Source organism: Crinia signifera, chromosome 2, assembly GCF_055691185.1.
Source record: "Crinia signifera chromosome 2, ASM5569118v1, whole genome shotgun sequence".
Classification (NCBI taxonomy): Eukaryota; Metazoa; Chordata; class Amphibia; order Anura; family Myobatrachidae; genus Crinia; species Crinia signifera.
In genome coordinates this window covers 342,132,263-342,153,541 of record NC_139218.1, presented here as the reverse complement: position 1 = coordinate 342,153,541, position 21,279 = coordinate 342,132,263, and the positions used below count along the sequence as shown (strand labels likewise).

The 21,279-nt window shown below is 44.8% G+C and overlaps 1 protein-coding gene across 3 annotated transcripts; it reads right to left on the bottom strand.

Annotated features, from left to right (window-relative positions):
- Positions 1–345: 345 nt before the first annotated feature.
- AAAS (aladin WD repeat nucleoporin) lies at positions 346–20,883 on the bottom strand. 3 transcript variants are annotated; one of them, XM_083169588.1, is made up of 17 exons: positions 20,729–20,883; positions 19,825–19,951; positions 13,811–13,938; positions 13,643–13,698; positions 12,446–12,537; positions 11,745–11,791; positions 11,543–11,641; positions 9,704–9,847; positions 9,155–9,275; positions 8,605–8,729; positions 8,335–8,395; positions 5,873–5,963; positions 4,279–4,372; positions 4,131–4,198; positions 3,965–4,046; positions 1,323–1,407; positions 346–834 (listed from the first exon to the last, which is right to left on the bottom strand). In XM_083169588.1, the coding sequence occupies exons 2-17, from the start codon at positions 19,945–19,947 to the stop codon at positions 691–693; spliced, it is 1,560 nt and encodes a 519-aa protein (XP_083025714.1). In that variant the 5' UTR covers positions 19,948–19,951; positions 20,729–20,883; the 3' UTR covers positions 346–690. The 3 variants fall into 3 exon arrangements, with proteins under 3 accessions (XP_083025714.1, XP_083025715.1, XP_083025716.1); XM_083169589.1 differs by lacking the exon at positions 20,729–20,883 and adding an exon at positions 20,580–20,720; XM_083169590.1 differs by lacking the exon at positions 20,729–20,883 and adding an exon at positions 20,590–20,720.
- Between the last annotated feature and the right edge of the window lie 396 nt (positions 20,884–21,279).

Genomic DNA, 21,279 nt, shown 5'->3' with positions numbered 1-21,279 from the left:
TTTCCTGCTAGATCACAGGGCTTTGGCAAAGCCCTGCTCAGCACACACATATCGCAGGTGTACCGCGATGTTCTGGAGAGGGACCTTTGTGTGCGGCACAGCCATGCTTCAAATTGCATCACTCATGCCCCTGTTTTGCCGCTGCCGCCCCTCTGCCTGCGAGGAATAGATGCTGTGCACATGCCCCACAGGGACAGTTGGGAGGTATGCAGCATGGAGGACGGGTCACACAATGTGTACAACGCTTTACAGCACTTTGATCTATTCTTGCAGGCCTAACTAGAACATTCATTTTAAGCTTCTCATAAGTTAGGAACTAGACATAAAAAAAAAACACAACCTGAATTAGTGATTCCAAAGAGTTTATTAACAAACTTTGTGTATCCTGCCATGTAACCATTAACGAGCTGCCACATTCTTACATCCTATCAACATTAAGTCTGGTTGTAGCCAATTGCTGCTACTACACTCATATGTATTATCACTGTGCTCGGCTAAAATACCAACACGTATCTAATATTACATACTCCAGTGTGACTCCTAGGAACAAGCATGACTTAATAGCAGCAATGTCAGAGCCATGGATCTACTCATTCTCCACACCAGGCTGTATTTATTCTGTTAGGATAATGTATAGTTGAGTAGATCTGCCACAAGAAAAATCCTCCCGGGATATTGCTTTGCCAACATTCAAGCTTTTGTAAAAAGTGACACACTGGGTGCAGCGCTGCTGGTACTGTCTGACCCGATGGTGCCAGGCTGAACCATAAACCGTGGGAACTGTGCATTAACAAAGTAGAACGGAACATGGGAGAGGCGGCCAGTGCTCCAAAGCTGGGGAAGAGGAAAGGGAATAGGTCAGCTGTCGCACACAATGGGTGAAATGTAATAGGATGAGAGATTTTGTAAGAATCTCCTTTTTTTTTTTTTTTTTTTTTTAAGCGGCAACTATTTAAACTTCACAATCAATAATATATATCATTAAATGTACAAAAATCTTTCGTGGTAGTGTATATTCTTTCAGTAAAAACCTAGTGCTGTACACACAATCCTTCTTTCTCTTACATGTTATTAGGAGATTTACACACTCCCTGTACAGCAGCTTTGGCCCTGCTTGTGGTTCCTTTCCTATTTTGTAAACTTCACAATCAAACTGGTTTTGCAGTGTAAAAGATTGCAGCTTTAAAAAACCCTGGAGGATTCTTACAAAATCTTTCACCCTTTTAAACGTCACCCAACATTCACGTAGTCATATGTACTAATAGTCTACACTACTTATTAGTACTAGTTTATCAATGCAGACTACAGAACAAAATGCTTACCACAGAAAGCAGCGCCCCCTTCTGGAAACATGGGTGAAATTGCATGAGTTGTGGATCTTCTTTCTCTCTGCATGGAATGAAGCCACTAAATACAAAGTTATATTGTTAATAACCTTTTAAAAGTAGTGGTTCCTAAACGCAATCCCTAAGAGCTGTTTCACATGCTCCAGCTGACACCAGGCCGCCAAAAGCTGTGCTGTACACAGTTAATAATGGACAGGTCATGGCCTGGCTGTCACCACTGGAAAGGACGGCTGCCGGGCTGTGGCCATCTTGACCATTGTAAACTTCTGTGCACGGCTTCTTGGCCGTGCGGGGTTTCGCCGCCCGACAGCTGCCGGTGTGTGTGAAAGAGGCCTAACAATCTAGATTTTAAAACTTAATACCGCAGTAAGTTTTATTACCGACTATGCACATGCGTGAATCCTTAAAACCTGGACAAAGGTGCCAACGAGGGCTGTTCGGCAACCACTACATAAATATAAAAAAAATCTGTCCACTACATTTCCTATCCAGATAGAAGTGCCTCTTGTATACAATATTGCTAAAATCTCCTATAAACATACCAGCAAACCATCACTTTCTCTTTCGTCCAGTCCGGTGACACAGCTTCACAATGGGATGTAGTAGGGTCCGCCAGGAACCTATGCTTCAATTCTTTGGGAGCAGGCTCCTCCCTCTGCATCCCATCATACTTTTTTTAAATTTTTTACAGGATGGTTTTTCATCAGGCCTTAGTCTGCAATCCTTAATGGTGCAGCTTTCGGCCTTATCCATATTCTTTCAAAAGAGAGTAGCTTTGCTACCTGAGATTCAAACTTTATTACAAGGGGTTGCTAGAGTTAAACCACCTTATAGGCAGCCGGTGGCACCTTGGGACTTATCTTTGGTCTTATCTATGTTACAGAATCCTCCTTTTGAACCGCTAAGATCTGCGGAGTTAAAGTATGTGACCTGGAAGCTCACTTTTTTGTTGGCAATTGCATCAGCCAGACGAGTGTCTGAGTTGGGTGCCTTGTCTTGCAAGTCACCGTTTTTGATTTTTCATGACAGGGCTGTGATGCGAACAGTGCCAAAATTCCTACCTAAGGTAGTGTCGTCTTTTCATTTAAACCAAGACATTGTACTTCCAGTGTTTTCTCCCCCAGACAGGGTTAAAAATAGGGACAACATGAAGAGATTGGATGTAGTTCGCGCCTTGCGAATATACATTGAGAGGGTAAAGGACATTCGAAAATCAGATTTACTCTTGGTGCTATATGATGTGCATAAGGTTGGGTGGCCTGCTTCTAAGCAGACCATCGCTCGCTGGTTGAGATCTCCCATTGCTTTTGCCTATTGTAAAGCAGGTCGACCAGTTCTGTCTCGGATAAATGCACATACCACCAGGTCGGTTGCTTCCTCCTGGGCGGTGCGCCATGGGGCTACGGCGGAGCAGTTGTGTAGGGCTGCCACGTGGTCTTCTGTTCATACCTTTACCAAATTTTACAGATTTCATGAGTTTGTGTCGGAGGACGCTTCATTTGGACGGGCAGTGATGAGAACTGTTGGTCTGAGCGTACCCTCCCAAAGGACCGGCTCGTAAACTTCCCATTGTGAAGCTGTGTCACCAGACTGGACGAAAGAGAAAAGGGGATTTCTGTAAGAACTTACCGTTCGAACCCCTTTCTCTAAATCCAGTCAGGTGATACAGCGATCCCTCCCTAACGCTCAGTTAAGTGTACCGTTCATGTGTTGTCATGTTATGGTTCTGTTATGTTACATATCAGGCATTGTTCTGAGTTATGTATCCTAGTGTGCTCTTGAAGTTGAACTGAAGCATGATGGGATGCAGAGGGAGGAGCCTGCTCCCAAAGAATTGAAGCATAGGTGCCTGGCTCCTGGCGGACCCTACTACATCCCATTGTGAAGCTGTGTCACCGGACTGGACTCAGAAAGGGGTTCGTATGGTAAGTTCTTACAAAAATCCCCCCCTTTTTTTTTCACCCACATTACTACAGGTTCTGAAAAAAAAAAACTCATTAAAAACCCAGCATCCTTCATTAATTTTATTTGGAATCTATAATGAAACATGGTAACCTTGGGGGCTCGCTGCGCTCGCCACGCTGCAGGCACGGTTTTATTCTCCCTCTATGGGGATCGTGGACCTCCACGAGGGAGCAGTCGGGATTCCGACGTCGGAGGAATGACTGTCGGTGAGCTGTCCGGCACCCAACTGTAAAGCTGTGTACATAGCACCCTTATTGGTGATGGGATAAGTATGGCTCTTGCTAATGATAACCTCAGTCGTTCTGCATGTACACATGGCTGGAGAGGCATTGCTAATAACTTGTGAGAGCATGTATCAATAACAATCTATAGTGCATACACACTAGAATCTATGCATAATAATATTGTTAGTGTTATCGTGAATATAGTCTGAGTACACAACTCCTTTCCAAGCTGTATAATGTTCTGTTTTCAACTGGTTAAAGTAAACATTCTTTTCTATACTACTTCATGTATATGAATATAATTGAAGGTATTAAGTCAATATAATCCAAGTTTCACTAACTAAATTTGCCTTTATAAAGAAGAGATGGTATTTTGGGGGACAGGGTAGTATCAGCCTCTCCTCTCTATAAAACAAACCGGACGCTTACCAAGGAAGAAGCTCAAAGATCGGACTGTTCTTCGTCCTGTATACTGCTATAACGGATTCACTTGTTGGATCATTAGGGTTCTCTGTGAAAGACAGAAAACAGAAGTGTGACTGAATGCAGTACAGTTACAGGCCGATGCAGCCAGCAGGATGAGAAGGAACCTAACCTCTTAGAAGCACAGCAAGTCTCTCTCCACTTGGGTCCCAGACCATCGATTGTATTTCCCCACCAACTCTGCAATACACATGCATGAGACAAATGTAATGGTTTATGTAAGTTCTGTATATTAGATCGGTCTGTCTTCTTTACCTTACCTGACTTCTTCCTCCGCTCTTACATAAACTATTTCAGACACATCTGCGACCACTGTTGCACTCTGACTTCCTCCAACGCTGGCTTTTGTCTCTCCTGCTCAATGATAAGGAGATTGTTCAAGAGCTTGCTGATGAGAAACTCCAAAATGACAATGGGATCACTTGGTAATGATATTTGGGTTAGCAGCAGGGGCATTGGAACATAGAAATGAGCCAGTGTGCAATGGATAAGGTCTCAGTATGGTACACTTAAATGCTTTGCTGGATAGATGGTCTGAGTCTGTGATTGGGTACAATTTATGAGCAATGGTGTCCCCTTGACTCATGAGCCGTGTGTTCCCTACACCCATTAAAGAGATCCCAATGGTTAACAACTCATCGCCACGTAGTGTATCTTGGGAGGGGTTGGGATCATTTGGTCTACAGCATGATGGTCGACATGGGAAAAGGTCAACAGGTCATTAGTTTGACAGTGTCTAGGTCAAAAGGTTGACATGGGGTTTTCACTGGTTTTTGACCCGAATGTCAACCCAGTCGACATGGACACAGTTTAAAGTGCACCGCATCCCCTTGCACGGTGCCTCACCACGCTCAGCACACTATTTTAGTCTCCCACCATGCCCTAGTGGATGGTAGGGCATGAAATACCGCTTGTTGGCACATGTTGGCTAAAACAATTGAAAAACCCCCATGTCAACCTTTGGACTGTCAAATTAACGACCTGTCGACCTAATGACTGTCAACATCATGCTGTAGACCTGGGGTAGCCAACCCTAGTCCTCGAGAGCTACCAACAGTGCATGTTTTGCAGGTCTCCTCACAGAATCACAAGTGAGCTAATTAGCTCCATCTGTGGATCTTTTAAAATGTGTCAGTGATTAATGAGTGCAGCAGCTAGGTTGTCTGGAAAATGTGAACTGTTGGTAGCTCTCGAGGGCTAGGGTTGGCTACCACTGCTGTAGACCAAATGGCCGCATCCCCTTGGGAGTATCTTCAGTGCTTCACATCATAGCCAGGAGAACTTGTCCTGCACAGATAAGGCCATGCCAAGGAGACTTTCCTTACTGACCAAAGGGAATATAGGGGGTTATTTTGGTTCACTCTTTCTGACAAATTCCTTCATAAATGGACAAAACCATGTGCACTGCAGGTGGGGCAGATGTTACTTGTGCAGAGAGAATTAGATTTGGGCGGAGTTTTACTTTAAAGTGAGATCTATATTGCAGTGTAAAAATAAATCAGCCAGTATTTACCCTGCACAGAGACAAAATAACAGAAATCTAATTCTCTCTGCACATTTTACATCTGCCCCCTGCAGTGCACATGGTTTTGTCCATCTAAGAAGGAATTTGTCAGAAAGAGTGAACTAGAATAAAGCCCATAGTTTAGAAAATAGAAAACTGTTAAGATGCAAACTCCTATTAGTTTCACCTATTTTTGTACCATGTTCTAGGTATTTTCCAACTACACTGACAACACTACAAAAAAATAAAAGTTGTTTCAAACATATATTTCCTTGGGAATCAACTTGGGAAAATATACACATTTCTTACTAAATACTCCCAAACCAGATGATAAAATTCTCAGTATTTACCATCGGAGGCAGAGAAGGATAAGCTATAAATGATAGACTCTCCCTTCACAGCAAAAAGTAGACGGCTTCCATCCGGGCTCCAGCAACCAGTCTACATTATCAAGACAACAGAGAGGTAGAACGTCACATTATCAGGACTGCAGAGAGGTATAACGGCACATTATCAGGACAGCAGAGAGGTAGAACGGCACATTATCAGGACAGCAGAGAGGTATAACGGCACATTATCAGGACAGCAGAGAGGTATAACGGCACATTATCAGGACAACAGAGAGGTATAACGGCACATTATCAGGACAGCAGAGAGGTATAACGGCACATTATCAGGACAGCAGAGAGGTAGAACGGCACATTATCAGGACAGCAGAGAGGTAGAGCGGCACATTATCAGGACAGCAGAGAGGTAAAACGGCTCATTATCAGGACAGCAGAGAGGTATAACGGCACATTATCAGGACAGCAGAGAGGTAGAACGGGTGATTATCAGGACAGCAGAGAGGTATAACGGGTGATTATCAGGACAGCAGAGAGGTAGAACGGCACATTATCAGGACAGCAGAGAGGTATAACGGTACATTATCAGGACAGCAGAGAGGTATAACGGGTGATTATCAGGACAGCAGAGAGGTATAACGGGTGATTATCAGGACAGCAGAGAGGTAGAACGGCACATTATCAGGACAGCAGAGAGGTATAACGGGTGATTATCAGGACAGCAGAGAGGTAGAACGGCACATTATCAGGACAGCAGAGAGGTATAACGGGTGATTATCAGGACAGCAGAGAGGTAGAACGGCACATTATCAGGACAGCAGAGAGGTAGAACGGCACATTATCAGGACAGCAGAGAGGTATAACGGGTGATTATCAGGACAGCAGAGAGGTATAACGGGTGATTATCAGGACAGCAGAGAGGTATAACGGCACATTATCAGGACAGCAGAGAGGTATAACGGCACATTATCAGGACAACAGAGAGGTATAACGGCACATTATCAGGACAGCAGAGAGGTAGAACGGCACATTATCAGGACAGCAGAGAGGTATAACGGCACATTATCAGGACAGCAGAGAGGTAAAACGGCACATTATCAGGACAGCAGAGAAGTATAACGGCACATTATCAGGACAGCAGAGAGGTATAACGGCACATTATCAGGACAGCAGAGAGGTATAATGGGTGATTATCAGGACAGCAGAGAGGTAGAACGGCACATTATCAGGACAGCAGAGAGGTATAACGGTACATTATCAGGACAGCAGAGAGGTATAACGGGTGATTATCAGGACAGCAGAGAGGTATAACGGGTGATTATCAGGACAGCAGAGAGGTATAACGGGTGATTATCAGGACAGCAGAGAGGTAGAACGGCACATTATCAGGACAGCAGAGAGGTATAACGGGTGATTATCAGGACAGCAGAGAGGTAGAACGGCACATTATCAGGACAGCAGAGAGGTAGAACGGCACATTATCAGGACAGCAGAGAGGTAGAACGGGTGATTATCAGGACAGCAGAGAGGTATAACGGGTGATTATCAGGACAGCAGAGAGGTAGAACGGCTGATTATCAGGACAGCAGAGAGGTAGAACGGCACATTATCAGGACAGCAGAGAGGTAGAACGGCACATTATCAGGACAGCAGACAGGTATAACGGGTGATTATCAGGACAGCAGAGAGGTATAACGGGTGATTATCAGGACAGCAGAGAGGTAGAACGGCACATTATCAGGACAGCAGAGAGGTATAACGGTACATTATCAGGACAGCAGAGAGGTATAACGGGTGATTATCAGGACAGCAGAGAGGTATAATGGGTGATTATCAGGACAGCAGAGAGGTAGAACGGGTGATTATCAGGACAGCAGAGAGGTATAACGGGTGATTATCAGGACAGCAGAGAGGTAGAACGGCACATTATCAGGACAGCAGAGAGGTATAACGGCACATTATCAGGACAGCAGAGAGGTATAACGGCACATTATCAGGACAGCAGAGAGGTAGAACGGCACATTATCAGGACAGCAGAGAGATATAACGGGTGATTATCAGGACAGCAGAGAGGTATAATGGGTGATTATCAGGACAGCAGAGAGGTAGAACGGGTGATTATCAGGACAGCAGAGAGGTAGAACGGCACATTATCAGGACAGCAGAGAGGTAGAACGGCACATTATGAGGACAGCAGAGGTAGAACGGCACATTATCAGGACAGCAGAGAGGTATAACGGCACATTATCAGGACAGCAGAGAGGTAGAACGGCACATTATCAGGACAGCAGAGAGGTAGAACGGTACATTATCAGGACAGCAGAGAGGTATAACGGCACATTATCAGGACAGCAGAGAGGTAGAACGGCACATTATCAGGACAGCAGAGAGGTATAAAAGGTACATTAGGGAAATTAACACTAAACCAGAACAGTATTTATGTGTGAGCTCAACCCTAGACCACACACCTGACAGCGACCTTTGATTGTTGGCCAGCGTTCACATGTCCACTTCTGGGTCTCCCACACCCTAAAAGATATTAGCATGGTTATGCGGATCATTTTTTTGTCCCAAATATTACCATGGACACAGTTCGCCATGCTTCTGCCACAGTACCTCGATGCGCTCGGCACACTATTATATTCTCCCTCCACACCCTAATGGTTGACCTTTAGTGGTCCACCTTCATAATGTCGACCTAGCAACTGCATCTCCATGCCCCAGAAAACTCCCATTACCTGAATACGGATGATGGTGTAGCAGATAGCACTTTGCTGCCATCTGGTGACCAGGACAGGAAAGTAACACCCCCTCCTCCAACTCTCTGCAGTGGTACGCAGCTCTCTGTAGACACATCCCACACCTAGGGGAGTCACAACTAGTTAACACAGATCAATAAACAATATGGACCAGGAAACAATAAAAGTCCTGTACATGTGTCATGATAACCAGCAATAAGATATGCAAATTCACAGTAAGTGTCTATGAGGTGATTGGCTTAATAAAGAACCAATACAGAAGCCAGATAACACAAACAAATGCTCAGTGGTAACTTGGCTACATACTGTAGAGACACGTGTGTCAATTCCAAGCCTTAACTCATGCCATAATAATAAGCTGCCTATACTTCTAAGGCACAGCTACAATATCGATATTCTTACTTGTCCATGCATATTACATACGTTTTTCCCTTTGATTTTTAAATAATGAAAGTATTTCAGTGACAGATCCCATGTTTCCAAAGGAACAAAAGCAGTTAGTGGCACAAAATGGGGCCGTATTACTCACCAACATGGCTGTGTCCACAGGTGAAGCGGACAGTAAAGCGCCCCCCTTAGGAGACCAAGCAACGCTAGTGACCGGACTGTGACCTGGGTGTGACAACATCTGAGCGCAGCCTGAAGATGGCCTGTCAGTTAATGACAAAAATGTATATAATCAAATCGGTTCCATTAATGCTTACAGGATAAACATACTGTACCAAAACGGCTAGATTCAAATAGAAAAGAGGAATTGCTTTATGCAGTAGTCATAAACTCAACATGTCCACACTGTGAATGGTGACAAACAATATAAGGCTCAATTAACGTTAGTGCAAGTTTGTATTAATACACCACACAAAGCATCATGTGAACACACACACACACACACATATATATATATATAGAGAGAGAGATGTTGCTAAATAATGTCTATATAACAAGAATGTACATATTTATATCTTTGTACAGAAAAAATTAAATGGTTTCATTACCACGAACTATAAATTCATAATTAATGCGGACACTGCTATTACTCAGTAATAACCAAGCAACTCCGACGTGATCCTCTGGTTACCTTGTAGAAAGGGAAGTGGGGTCTACGTGCCACACCAAGACACAACTCTGACAGGCCACGGCCAAGATAGATGCACACAAGGGCTTCCACGCCATGCTGGCCACATCCTTCTGCAGGCGATGCTTTAACGTGGGTATTGTTGCACTAAAACATAGAGCAAGGACTGTTTAATGCATAGAAACAAAATATCTGCATCTAACGTACAGTAACTATTTCGGATGAAATGAGGTGTATGGTAAATGCTGCTCTGGAATGAATTGGCCCCTTCTAGTATCCATTCAAGAGCCACAGTCACCATTTATAGTGTGAGTGATGTGCGGGAGGTGTCTAATTAGCAGACCGGGATTTCCCAAACTGAGGGGTAGATGTATTAAGCACAGTGAAGTGATAAACTGTCTGGTTTTTATCACCGGCCAATCAGCTCCTAACTGTGAAGTTACAGGCTTGGTTTGAAAAATGACATATAGGAGCTGATTGGCTGGTGATAAAAACCAGACACTTTATCACTTCACTGAGCTTAATAAATCTGCCCCTGGGTCCTCAAAGCACCCCAACAGTCCACATTTTAAGTATATACATGCTTGTGACACTAAACCATTCGCTCCTAAACAGTGGAATATGAAAAATAAAAAATAAATAAAATTGATTTAGCCAGTTTGTCTAAATTACCTTTTTCTATTTTCTGGTGTTTGGGAGCAAATGTTTGATGCTCATACGCTCCCATATATTGCTGGATTTAGGAGTATAACACGCCTAAACATTTATCTGTCCAATCTAGATGGCTGGAACAAAACTCTGGTAATATATGGGAGCATATGACAATCAAATAGTTGCTCCCAAACACTGGAAAAACAGGTAATAATGGTCTTTCAGACAAATGGGTTAAATCTTTTTGACTAAGCCAATTTATCTCAATAATAATTTTTTGAGTAAATGGAAATGGAAAATTGACATTTGCTCCCATACATGACAGATTTTTCGGTACTTGTTTCCTAGCACGGCCACCCCGATTTCCATCGGGGTGGTCGTGTCGGAAAAATCGCGTCGGTCGCATCGCATGCGACCAAATCGTGGAAAACTCATTGGAAGGTGAGTGGCTTGTGAATGGATTTGGAAATATTTGCATGGCTGCGAATAGATTTCCAAGCCGTACACATCTATTTTCAAGGTGTGATTTCACTCTGGCGTAGGTAACCTGATCACTGGCTGCTGCCAATTAGCAGCCATGCGATCACGGTTGAATAAGGGATGGCCATTGACCATCAATGATTCAAAATGATCAATGGTTTATGGCCGATGTTGAATACATTTGCCATCGATGGGGGAGAACCAGATGGCACAGCAAAACCGATGCTCATACACAGGTGGTATTCTATTCCTTCCTACTCCTGAAACATGTGTGGGCAATGATGTGCATGGCCTGGACACTTCCACAGATTAACCCTTTGAGTACCAAGTGAATTTGTCAAGCAAACATTTGTATTCATCATAATGACCTGTAAGGTTTACCTTATATAGGAAATATAAAAAAACTTTAACACTTTTTTAAATTTATATAACAAATGTGAGCGATGTTGGCATTTTTAGCGGTCATCTCTCGCATCGATGTTGGCACTCAAAGGGTTAATGTACGTAACTAGATGGCTGATGTATTATGAAATAGAGTCATTCAACCTGCTGCCACCTCTTCTTCAGTAGAGTTCTACAAATCACAACAGGGTCAGCCCTGTCATAGAACACAAGATAAGGCACAGGAGGTGCGAATAATATAGGCGCAGTGCTCATTTTATTTTACCTAAGAGACAATAATAACCACATTCCTGAGATCACACGACTTACCTTCCTGTGGTGTATATCCTAATTGAGTCATCTATAAGGGCGAGGGCAAACTTGCTAGTATGTGGGTGCCAAGCAAAGGCTCGCAGTGAACAATGGGACCTTAATGAGCACAAGAAAATAGAAGGCATTGTGATGGGCCATATAGATACCGGATATCACCAAACTGATGTACACTAGAAGGTTCCCCTTAGTAGGCACCTACCAGTCACAAGCCTGAGAGAACTCTGCTGTGAGATCCTCATTTTTCATCTGTGGACACAAACATCATCACACAGGAGCAGCAGGATTATGTGCGAGTTTTGGTCAGGCTTAATGTGGATGTAAATTGCTAAGAATACTTTTTATATGATACTTGAGATACAATGTTTCTAATGTGAATATGGTCATTGCTAAGCCCCATACACACTAAAGGATATTAGACACAATATTGTACAGATACGGCTTGCTCAGCAATATTGTGGACAATATTGCCTAGTGTGTACTCTCCCTATCGGTAACGATGAGCACTCCCACGTGTGGGGGGATTATTTAGTGTGTATGGGCTATTACACTCTTTTGTGAAGCTCAGGTCTCTGAGACAGACACAGGAATGTGCAACTGGTAGAACACAAACCAAGTGCAATGTTGTGTGCGAAGGGACCTGGCGGAGTAGCCGGCATTGCATACTCACTTGCCGATGCTGGCAGCGACAAGGATGGCGGGATCTCAACGATGTCCTCCATCGTCTGTACATGCAAGACGACGGAGGACATTGTTAACTACCTGCAGGAGGGCCCATCGTACAGGATATAGTGGCTAAATGTTAGACGATATGCACGAAAATATTGTTAACAATCGTCCTTATAGTGCAATTTATCGTTTAATGTGTATGCACCTTAAGTTTCAATGCCATGAGCCACTTACCGACAGGTGTGGGAAGAGTGAGCCGTGGAGAGAGGACACCCAGCGACACACTGCAAGGGAAAAGCAGGACATGCGACACAACATGGGGGGAACTAGCAAAAAGAACCAAAACAAGGTAATGTTATAATGTGAATAGTGGTACATGAGCCCAATATTGTAAAACAATGCTCCAGCTGAAGAATATAAATGTATACCAGTTCTTGTTTAAAAGTGAAAGCTATACCCCGTTCTCACTGCAGCCAAATTCCCGGGTCTAGCATGTAGACCCGGGAATTTTCCTTTTAACACGGGATTTTTGGCAGTGTGAACGGGTCGCATACCCGGATCTCAGACACGGATAAAACCCTTCTTTTTACCTGTGTCTGAGATCCGGGTATGCAGACACGGGTTGACCCGTTCACACTGCCGAAAAACCCGTGTTAAAAGGCTAATTCCCGGGTAGAACTTCTTCACCCGGGAATTTGCTTGCAGTGAGAACGGGGGTCCAGCGCGGCAGTCCCCGGCATTTCAATGCCGGGGAAAAGCCGTGTATTTCTCACTCGCAGTGAGAACACGGCATAAGACTACTGCAGGGGTTCTCAAACTCGGCCCTCAGGACCCCACACAGTTCACATTTTCCAGGTCACCCAACAGGTGCACTCATTACTCACGGACACATTTAAAAAGATCCACAGGTGGAGCTAATTATTTCACTTGTGATTCTGTGAGGAGACCTGCAAAACATGCACAGTGTTGGGTCCCGAGGACCGAATATGAGAACCTGTAGACTATGGACATCAAGCAGATGCTGGAAAAGGGCAGCCAGCGATTACATAACACAGGCACGACCAACCTGTTGCTCTCCAGCTGCTGAAAATCTACAGGTCCCAAGCAGGCATTGCGAAGTATTACTATTACGGAATGCTAAAACTGTGGAAGGGCATGCTGGGATGTGTAGTTTCGCAACAGCTTGACAGCCACAGGTTAGCCAGGCTGATTAACATAATGCATACAGAGTTACTTTAGCAGCCATAGCTAGAAATCATCAAGACATACAATTGCATTTTTAATATAATCCTACATTTATCAGGCACTATCAGCGTATATGAAGATAAGAGTATTACTTCCAATGACATGACATGGAAAGTACTTATGGCTCCAATGAGCTTACAATCTACGAGGTGCGGGAAGACGTGATATATACAGCAGTCTCCTTACCCTCTTCCTCAGAGTTTGACATCTCCTCAAGTAGCCCGGCTAGCCCCATTTGGTGCCTAAATAAGCAACATGTGCATGAGATCAGAGAGGACCATTCCATTGTTACAACCTATTAATGAGGGCAAACACTATGGAATGAAAAGCATAAAATATTACAGAAGCCCTCACCATGCATTTAAGCATCGCTTCCAGACTGCTTCCCGGTGATGAATAAATGCTGTCTTACTGCTCAACTCCATCCTACCAGGAGCCTTCACTGCATCCAGAGGGATCATCAGCTCTGGGACATTTACCATCTGTAGAGAGAGAGATACACCAGTCCATCTAGCTGGTTATTTTTTTTTTTAAGAACATAATTCCTTTTCTAATCTTATTATGTACATGGTTAAATAGGAGTTCCCATAGAGCTCTTTATCTAGGTAAAATGAAATAGTAGCAAAAGTTGCTTTAAAGTGCAAAATCTGCAGTCAGCCACAGCATCCATTCAAACATTGCTTTTATTGTCTAATTGGTTCAATGTAGATTATTATTATTTTATTTATAAGGCGCCACAAGTGTTTCGCAGCGCCGTACAAAGGAACAATACAGGGAGACAAAGTTTGGCATAACATTGAATAAATAACAAAAATACAGTACAAATAAAGAGCGCCACAGATCAATACACATTACAGCTTAAATGTAAGTAGTGAGGACTCAATCAACATACAACTAGAGGCTTGATGCCAATGATGGAGATGAGTATGCGGACAAAGATGGTCAAGCCGACTGATTATTGGTTGTTGTTCAGAGGATTTTTTTTGTATCTAAATACAATGTTAGTAAAGGATCCCAAAACTCAAATGGAGTGTTTCCCAAATCCAGTCCTCTTGTACTTCCAACAGCTCGCTTCTCAGGACCTCTGTGTCTAATTAGTGATGGGGCCTGATTCAGGGCTGGATGCATTAGCACAGCCACTGCGTGTTTGTATTCAACAGCTCTGCTAAAATAGGATAAAGCCGCGAAAGACGTCTTGTGTAATTAGGCTCCTCCTGCCGGCTTATGTGATCCACTGTGGATTCCGAAGACAGCATCGGAAGTCTCTGTTTAAGTCAGGCATGTCCAAACTGTTTCCCTCCAGCTGTTGTGAAACTACACATCCCAGAATGCTTTGCCATAGTTTAGGTATTGCCTAATAGCAAAACTGTGGCGAGGCATGATGGGACTTGTAGTTTCAAAACAGCTGGAGGGCCATAGTTTGGACATGCCTGGTGTAAGTCATCTGCGTGACTCATGTTACTCGGACTGGTCTGTATTTTCTCACAGTGGGTGCCAGTGAAGCTGTGTCTGCAGACGCAGCCACTGACTTCTGCACACCCAGAAATCATGGGCAATATGCCCCCGCTTTCTCAAACGCTGGCCATCACTGTCCCTTCCTCGCCCACATAAGTCAAATGACAACATTTGCTCTCATAGAATGCAGCCCCAGTGGAGGTACTTTGCTCAATGCAATCTAGCCTTTACTAAACAATGAGCAGAACATGTGAGCTGCATAACTAGACTTCAGCTGTCAATAACAAAATGAACAGATGCCATTTACCGGGTTGATCGCTGGATGCCAGCACCACTATATCCTGTATAAAACAGATCTATGTTAGTTGGGCGCCCCCTATAGTTGGTACGCTCATACCCCCACTATCCATGTCGGCATGGAGTTTATTTTTTTTTTTTCCCATCAATACATTTTTATTATGACAGCTTTATAATATGGGGTACAAAAAGAAAGAAGGGACAGTTGGGAGGGAGGGGGAGATAATACCAATGACAGATTTAGCAAAAAAACAGAACAAAAACAGAGAAAAACATAACCGTAAAGGACATAGAGAAGTGATTAATGGCAGAACAATTTGTTGTACACAACAAACATATACAGTGTACAAGGTTCAGTATAAACTTTAATATTTGCGAGAGTTTACCCAGTCACATATAAGCACATGAGAGGGCCTATTATTGTTGGGCTTCAGGGGGTTCATTCAGACTGAACTGCGGCAGATCGTTGAGTGAAGTGGGAGGGAAAAATTTAGCACCTTCCCCTTCTGTAACATAGATGTGCCAAGGCAGCCAGCATACATGAGGGGAGGAGGGCAAGGATGAAGATGGGGCATAGCCGGATTCCATGAGAAAGTGATGGTTTGTTTTCAGGATAACCTGAAGGAGTGAAGGGGGGACAGATTGTTTCCATTGCTGGGCTAAATTCGCCCGGGCAGCAATTGGTATATGGCCCAAGACAAATCTGTTCTCTGGTGAAACCTCCTGGGGGTATATAGGAAATAGAGCTGTGGCTGGGTCGGGGGTAATAGTGGTTTTAAGAACCGTAGAGATTAAGTTAAACACATCCGACCAGTAGTTCTGAAGTTTAGGGCAAGACCAGAAAATATGGAATATATTGCCTATGCAGCCGCACAGCATTGGTTGGAGCAAGAAGGCCAGAAGGCGTGGAGACGGTCTGGAGTTAGATACAGTCTATTGATGAGCTTGATGTGCATCTGTGTGGTTCAGGCACCGGGACATTGTGTAGGAGGTTAGGAAGATCTGACGCCACTGGGTGAAAGTGAATGTTCTACCCAAATCCGCCTCCCATTTCACATGGGGGGCCGCTTTAGAGAAGACGGTGGGAGTTATCAAATTTTTATACCAGAAGGAAATATCGCCTCTGGAGTTTGTCTAGAGAAGACTATCTGGGATGTGGCATCTGAGGGAGAATACATAGCAAAGTGGGCTCTCCACCAGTGTGTTATTTGGAGGTAGTGGAATTATTCAGATGGGGGCAGTGAGAATTGTCATTGTAAGGTAGCAAACTGAAGCAAGGAGTGGGCATCTAGAATGTCTCTTAGGTGGGACACACCTCGGGACCTCCAGAGTTTTAAGTTGAGGTTAGGTATTAGTTTTGCCAACGCATCAATGGATATGCTAGGGATATTAGTTGTCTGAGCGGGTAAGGTGGACACTAAGTAGTCCCAAGCTTGTAGAGTTGCTTTAGTGAATGGTAACATGTTTAGTTGCAGAGGTCTTACATGTTTCGGGACATTGATTAGATCCGATAGCGGGATACAGGGGGAGTAAGTTTGTTCTATTGTTACCCAGGCTATAGGGGTGGAAGACTTAGTATAATATTTAATCGGAGCTGATTGGAATGAGTTGGGGAGATCCAGTCCACCATAGGCTCTAGGGAGCGACATCCTGGAGCGGGCCATGGTCGGGGGTTTGGCTGACCAGACATGGGGAAATTTACTAAAGGAAATTTGTAAAAAATAGGTGTATTTGTATCCAGAAATACACTTATTTTTGACATTTACTATCCCGAAAATACGGCAATTCCTATTCGTATTGATAGAATATCAATACGACTACGAATTGCCATATTTTCGGGATAGTAAATGTAAAAAATAAGTGTATTTCTGGATACAAATACACCTATTTTTTTACAAATTTCCTTTAGTAAATTTCCCCCATCTTGTCAAGATGGAAGTGGCGAGTTGTAAAGATCTCTTGGGGAAAGTGTAGGGGATGGTGCGAAATAAATACATCAGCTTAGGGAGCAGGGACATTTTAAATGCAGCCATACGTCCCATCCAGGAGATGTCATATGATAACCAGGATTTGGAAAGGGTGGCCAAAGTATTAAGTAGAGGGGAGAGATTGACGTTGAATACGTTAGCTGTGTTCAGGGGAATATGAATGCCCAAGTATTTTATAGAATCAGTCTGCCAATTATATTTGTAGGATGCTTGTAGGTGGGGTAGGGATCTGGTGAGGTTTATTGGTAGAGGGTCTGTTTTAGTGGTATTAAGTTTATAATAGGAAGCTGCACTGTAGGAGGTGAGTATTGTGTGAAAAGAGGGGAGGGATCTAGCGGGATTAGTGACAAATAAAAGTACGTCATCTGCGAAGAGACTTCGTTTGTGACTAATACCCCTTTTACACCGCCGAAAAATCCGGGTCAGCGGCGGGTCAGACCCGGATCCGCGGCGGTGTAAATGGGGGGTATCCGTTTCCATTTACACGGGTCCTCTACCCAGGTCCTGACCTGGGTAGAACACGGATAGGACCCGTGTAAATGTCGGTGTAAATGGTCCCGCTGCGGGTGCAAGCACCCGCAGCGGGTCCACAGCGTGCAGCGCTGGGGAAGATGTTCCCAGCTGCTGCGGGAGGAGGGGGGTCCCTGCGGCTGCTGAGGAGAGGGGGGTACCTGTCAGCCTGCTGTGCTGGGGGTACGGGGGTGCTAGGGGTGCTGGGGGTACCTGTCCTGCCTGCGGTCGGATCTCAGCGGAGAAGATGATGTGCGCCGCTGCTGTATCACCCCCCCCCCCCCCCCCGCATCCGGCAGCCGGTCCCTGCGGCGTATGGAGTGTCAGTATCGGCGGTCCCTCCAGCGCATAGGAACTAGTACTAGTTCCCATGCGCCAGAGGGACCCCCGCCACTGACACTCCATACGCCGCACGCCGCAGGGACCGTCTGCCGGGGAGGGGGGGGGGGGGGGGGGGGTGGTACAGCAACGGCGCACATCATCTTCTCCGCTGAGATCCGACCGCAGACAGGACAGGTACCTTCAGCACCCCTTGCACCCCCCAGCACCCCGGTACCCCCAGGTACACCAAGCACAGCAGGCAGGACAGGTACCCTCCGGCACCCCCAGCACCTTAAAAAAAAAAACACTTAACCTGGGTCAGCCCTGATATATATATATATATATATATATATATATATATATTATATTTCTATATATATATATATTTCTATATATATATATATATATATATATATATATATATATATATATATATATATATATATATATATATATATATATATATATATATATATATATTTTTCTATAAATATATATATAAAATATTATTTAAGGCAGGGCTGACCCAGGTTCAGTGTAAATGGTGCAGACCCAGGTCCGACCCAGGTCAAAGTGCTGTGTAAATGGGGTATAAAGCAGGGTCAGACCCTGGATACTCCAGCATTCAAAGACCAGGGTCCGACCAGGGTTTTTGGTGTAAAAGGGGTATAATTGGACCCAGCTGAAGGCCAGGAAAGTCAGCTTCATTACGTATGGTGAAGGCTAATGGTTCTATAGATAGAACAAAGATTAAAGGGAGACAGGGGGCATCCCTGTCTAGTACCATTTAAAAGGAGTCGGATAGGAAAACGTTGCTGAACACCCGGTCCGAAGGGGAGCTATAGAGCGTCAGGATCGATGTGAGGATCCGATCTCTGAAGCCAAACCGAGAAAGCACCTCTTGCATATAGAGCGCATGGAGTTTATTTTATATAGTGTGGCAAGCACAGCGAGCCACCGAGCCCGAAGCGTGGCGAGCGTACGCGGAAAACTAAGCAAATAGCTTAGTGGGCGCCCAACTAACATAAGTACCAACAGATCTTATATAACCTGAAATACCAACTATTATTAGGTGACTTTTACACTGTAGGACAGGGGACTTAATAACCAAAGCAGTAGACGCAAACAGATTTATTTAGAGAACCAGTCATGGCATTACACAGAATAATCTACACTGTAGATTACCAGTTCTGTTACCTGCCTTGGCTAATTAAATCATGTGGCATTAGTAGTATTCTTTATATCTACAATACAGTATACATTATTATATATAATCATGGCCAGATACAGTATAACCAACCCATATTTATGGTACAATAATTGCTGTAGCTGGCTGAGGGGTGTCCTGCGGGTATGCAGTCATTAGATCTACAGTGTCTATTTAGACAGTCTTAAGGTCGACCACTATTAGTCAACATGGAAAAGGTCGACAAGAGTTTAAAAAAAAATTGAACCGACATGTGCCGACAGGCGGTGTTTCATACCATACCATCCACTACGGCGTGGTGGGAGAATATAAGTGTGCCAAGCGCAGCGCGACACCGTGCCCGAAGCATGGAGAGCACAGCGAGCCATGTGAGGGGACACAGTACACTTGGTATCCATACTGACCTATGTCGACAGACACCAAAAAAACATGAAAAACTCATGTCGACCTTTTGACTGCCAATCGATAGTGGTCGACCTTATGACTGTAGACCTAGACATTGTAGATGTAATATACCATAACTGTCCTGTGTAACAGGAAAAGGAGGCAGCTGAACACTGGTGTGATTAATGCATGTAGAACGTACTCACCGCAGTGTGGAAGGAGGGAGGCGGGCTGTCATCAGCCAACCAGGGCATCATTGTGTTGTTGTACTCATACAGCGTAACATCTCCACGGGGCAGTGGTGGGGGGAACAACTCCAAGGAGCACATCTTCCTGGATCGGTTTGTGACACAAGGTATATACCACACATTACTACAGAAGTGGCATGTCACCATACCCCTACTCCAGCCTCACTGACCACCCCCAATGGTGCCAATCCTGCACCAGGGATGGGGAACCTTCGGCCCTCCAGCTGTTGTTGAACTACACATGCCAGCATGCCATGCTACAGTTTTGCTATTTGCCAATCCTCAAACAGCTGGAGGGCCGAAGGTTCCCATCCCTGCCCTACACCAACCTCACGGGTACAATGTCACCCTATCTCACCCTCACTAACTACCCCCTGAGGTGGCATGTCTTCTAATCATCCTCACAAGTGCCATGTCACCCTCCCCTCAATAACTACCCCCAGAGGTGCTACATCACCATATCCCACCCTCACTGATCACCCCAGAGATATGCTACCTCTGGGGTGAGGATGAACTAACACCCTATCTCACCTTACTGACCATGACCACCACAGGTGCGGTGCCATGTCACACTACCCCACATTCACTGACTAGCATGTCAGGTTGCATGTCATTTTAGCCCACCCTCAGTGTTTACCCCTGTAGTGGCATGACTGCTAACCATCCTCACTGATCACCCACAGACCACAGTGGGGGAATGTCACCCTACCCACCCTCACTGACCAGATGCACGGTGTGGCTCTCCAGCTTTTGTGGAACTACAATTCCCAGAATGCAGTGACAGCCAGAGCTGAGACTTTACAACAGCAGGAGAGAGACTGCCTATTTCTAGTACAGTAAACATTCGTCCTCTGTATATTACCTGCGCTACCACTGACGCACCGATTCAGAATCCCGCGCCGGCCGCACAGCGAATCAGCAGCAGCAGTACGGGGGCGCGCTCTACAGCTACAGAGCTCAGATCGGAGGAGCCGGGAATACGTCAGTGTCATGTGACCGTACCAGAAGTGACGTCACGGGGGTTACTCGATTCGATCGAGGTTGGTCGAGTTGCAGGGTACAGCGTGCGTGGCTGCGCGATGTAGTGTACACAGTCCTTATCAGTATATGTATGGCTGTGTTGGAGTGTTGCTATGCCGCCTGCCTGGTAATAGGAGCAGTCTGCCTGGACCTTGTTTCTCTCTAGTACTGCCCCTTTCAAGTTTCAACCATGCAGTGTGCGTGATACGTTCGCTAAGTCGACCACTAAAGGTCGACAGGGCTTAGGTTGACACATGAGCTAGGTCGACAGGTTTGGAAGTTCAACACAAGCATTAGGTCGACAATGGGAAGGTCGGAAGTCAAAAGATTGACATGAGTTTTTTACATTTTTTTTTGTTCAAAAACAGGCAGATTTTTATACCCTACCTGGCC

Bases quoted from the DNA above. Each gene is read 5' to 3' on its own strand.
- AAAS (XM_083169588.1), bottom strand. From the start codon at position 19,947: ATGTGCTCCTTGGAGTTGTTCCCCCCACCACTGCCCCGTGGAGATGTT. The intron at 13,939-19,824 runs GTGAGTACGTTC...CTCTCTCTACAG, and splicing joins CTCCCTCCTTCCACACTGCG to ATGGTAAATGTCCCAGAGCT. The intron at 4,047-4,130 runs GTTAGGTTCCTT...TGTCTTTCACAG, and splicing joins ACTTGCTGTGCTTCTAAGAG to AGAACCCTAATGATCCAACA.